This window comes from Aplysia californica, unplaced genomic scaffold, assembly GCF_000002075.1.
Source record: "Aplysia californica isolate F4 #8 unplaced genomic scaffold, AplCal3.0 scaffold00004, whole genome shotgun sequence".
Lineage (NCBI taxonomy): Eukaryota > Metazoa > Mollusca > Gastropoda > Aplysiida > Aplysiidae > Aplysia > Aplysia californica.
In genome coordinates this window covers 518,152-520,291 of record NW_004797274.1, presented here as the reverse complement: position 1 = coordinate 520,291, position 2,140 = coordinate 518,152, and the positions used below count along the sequence as shown (strand labels likewise).

The 2,140-nt window shown below is 43.0% G+C and overlaps 1 protein-coding gene across 1 annotated transcript in view; it reads right to left on the bottom strand.

Annotated features, from left to right (window-relative positions):
* The window catches only part of LOC106011126 (snaclec CHH-B subunit alpha), a gene marked incomplete at its 3' end in the record, with an annotated part of 42,254 nt that overhangs the window by 861 nt on the left and 39,253 nt on the right, over positions 1-2,140 (bottom strand). Inside the window, 1 exon segment of the mRNA XM_035968483.1 lies at positions 1,935-2,029. Coding sequence (XP_035824376.1) covers positions 1,935-2,029 — 95 coding nt within the window.

Below are 2,140 nucleotides of genomic sequence, written 5' to 3'. Positions count from 1 at the left end.
CGACACATTAGCAATATTCAAAACTGAAATCATTCTCTTTCCCTGAAACTGAATCCCCCCCCCCTCCCCCCACTTATGACTTTTTCCGCAGCCCAACCCCTCCCCCTTTTCCACCGCTATTCCTTCTCTCTCTCTCTCTCACTCCCTCTTTCTCTTTCTCTTGTCCGTCTTTTTCGTTTTCTATTTGGTGCGCGTGAGAATACATTTCTGCACGTCTGTGTGTGCCAGTGTGTGGGGAAACAAGATAAAGCGTGGGATAGGCGGGGTGGGGTGTAAAAAAAATGTGTGGGGGGGGGGGGGGGAGGAGATTGAAAAAAGTGCATATGTGCTGCACGGACATTCGATGGGGGGAAAAGCGAGGAGAGGTGAATGTCAAGTGGCTGGCGTAAGAGGTGAGCGCGACATACAAATGCTGCGCCTTTCAAACCTCATATTGGAGTTCATCAAATAGCATAGAGAGGTAACGACATTTCACACAGCAGTGACAGCCGCTGAGCAGTTGAGTAGCATTCTCCTGTAATCAGAACTTGAACTGTGAGACCTATCTGGTATTTCCTTACAAATGTATCTAAAAGGAAAGAAAAGGAAAAAGGGCAGATTTGAACACAGAATAATGCTTTTGCTGTGTTTGTTACATTGCCGACCGGCTTATTATAATACTATGGTGTAGCAGTTAGACGCTTTGTTGTCGCAGACAGGAGATCCGAGTTTGATTCCCGAGTGTGGAGGCTATTTATCGAGTACCTCGGCCTTTAAGCCCGGGTCTGTTCTGCCGTGCAAGATTGAAGTTCGACACCTATATAATCAAAATTGTGTTGGTGGGTGCGTAAAAATATCTACATTTACCTTTTCTGTAACATTTCCAGCATGGGTAATTTCCCAATTGCACCAGGGGAAAAAAACCAACAAAACAAAACAACTGATGCGTAGTCTATGTCCAAACAATTTTCTTGCTTCCTCTTTTGTTTTTTTTTCTTGAAGCACAACAACAACTTCCTTGTAGACACTTTTTTTTCGTAATAGTCAAATATCCGGAACCAAATCAGGAAACACGAAAACGCAAATGAAAGCAATATCAAGTTGCACATTAGACTAAGACTTGTTTTATGAAAGTAACTCTTTTTGCTCAAAACACCAGTCCTCTGTTGTGTAGCATAGATCGATTGTTAAAAGTCATAACAAAAATCTACCAAACCTCAGAGAATTCTTCTTATTTATAATCAGATTGTAAGTTATTGCTTGGATCATTCACTCTAATTGTTCTCAGGTTAGTGCTTGTTTTATGCAAATGTTGACCTGGAACAGAGTTATGGTCCATTGTGAAGCTAGAACTGATTTTTCGTCCTTGTCCGAGAAGGCTAGGTGTAGATCTTTCCTACCAGAAGATCAGGGATGTGATTGAAGGACAGCAGTAAGAAGAAGCCAAGGAATGGCAGTAGTAAGGCTGCAGAAAGAGTCAGGAGCCCAGAGGAGGGGGCAAAGGAGGCGAGGGGGTGGGGGTAGAAAGAGGAGACGAAAGCAGTAGACAGAACATTGCAAGAGAGCAGGAAAGGAGGTGAAAGGAGACAATTTTAGAGAAGAAAATGTTTCGGTCGCTACCCGGATTCGAACCCGGGACCTTTGAATGAGAGGCCAACACCTTAACTTCCAGGCCACAAGAACCCCCAGGTCCGGAGTGGAAGTTGCGCACGTTAAAGATCCCTTGTGGTCCAACATCGATAAGAATAGGCTTCGGCCGCCATCCGGGCAAAATTCAAAATTTCCTACCAACTGAAAATGAGTCCCGCGCGCTTATAAGATCTTATGCAGTTGGGAGCGCCGAAAAACACTAACTAAAAAACAACAAAAAGAAACACAAAAAACTGGCTACATACAATAAATGAGAAATAGACTTCTGTATGCTAAGAGTTAATGATCATCGAGTTTCATCTCACCTATCCAATAACTGGAGACGCCTTGGGCTCCGGCAAGAGTGCCTGCAAAATCGTTGGTTGCTTTGTCTTTTACTTCAACGAGTTCAGCTCCATTTCTAAGGAAAAAGAAAGTCATGGTAGTTATGATGATGATGATGATGATGATGATGATGATGATGATGATGATGATGATGATGATGATGATGATGATGATGATGATGATGAAT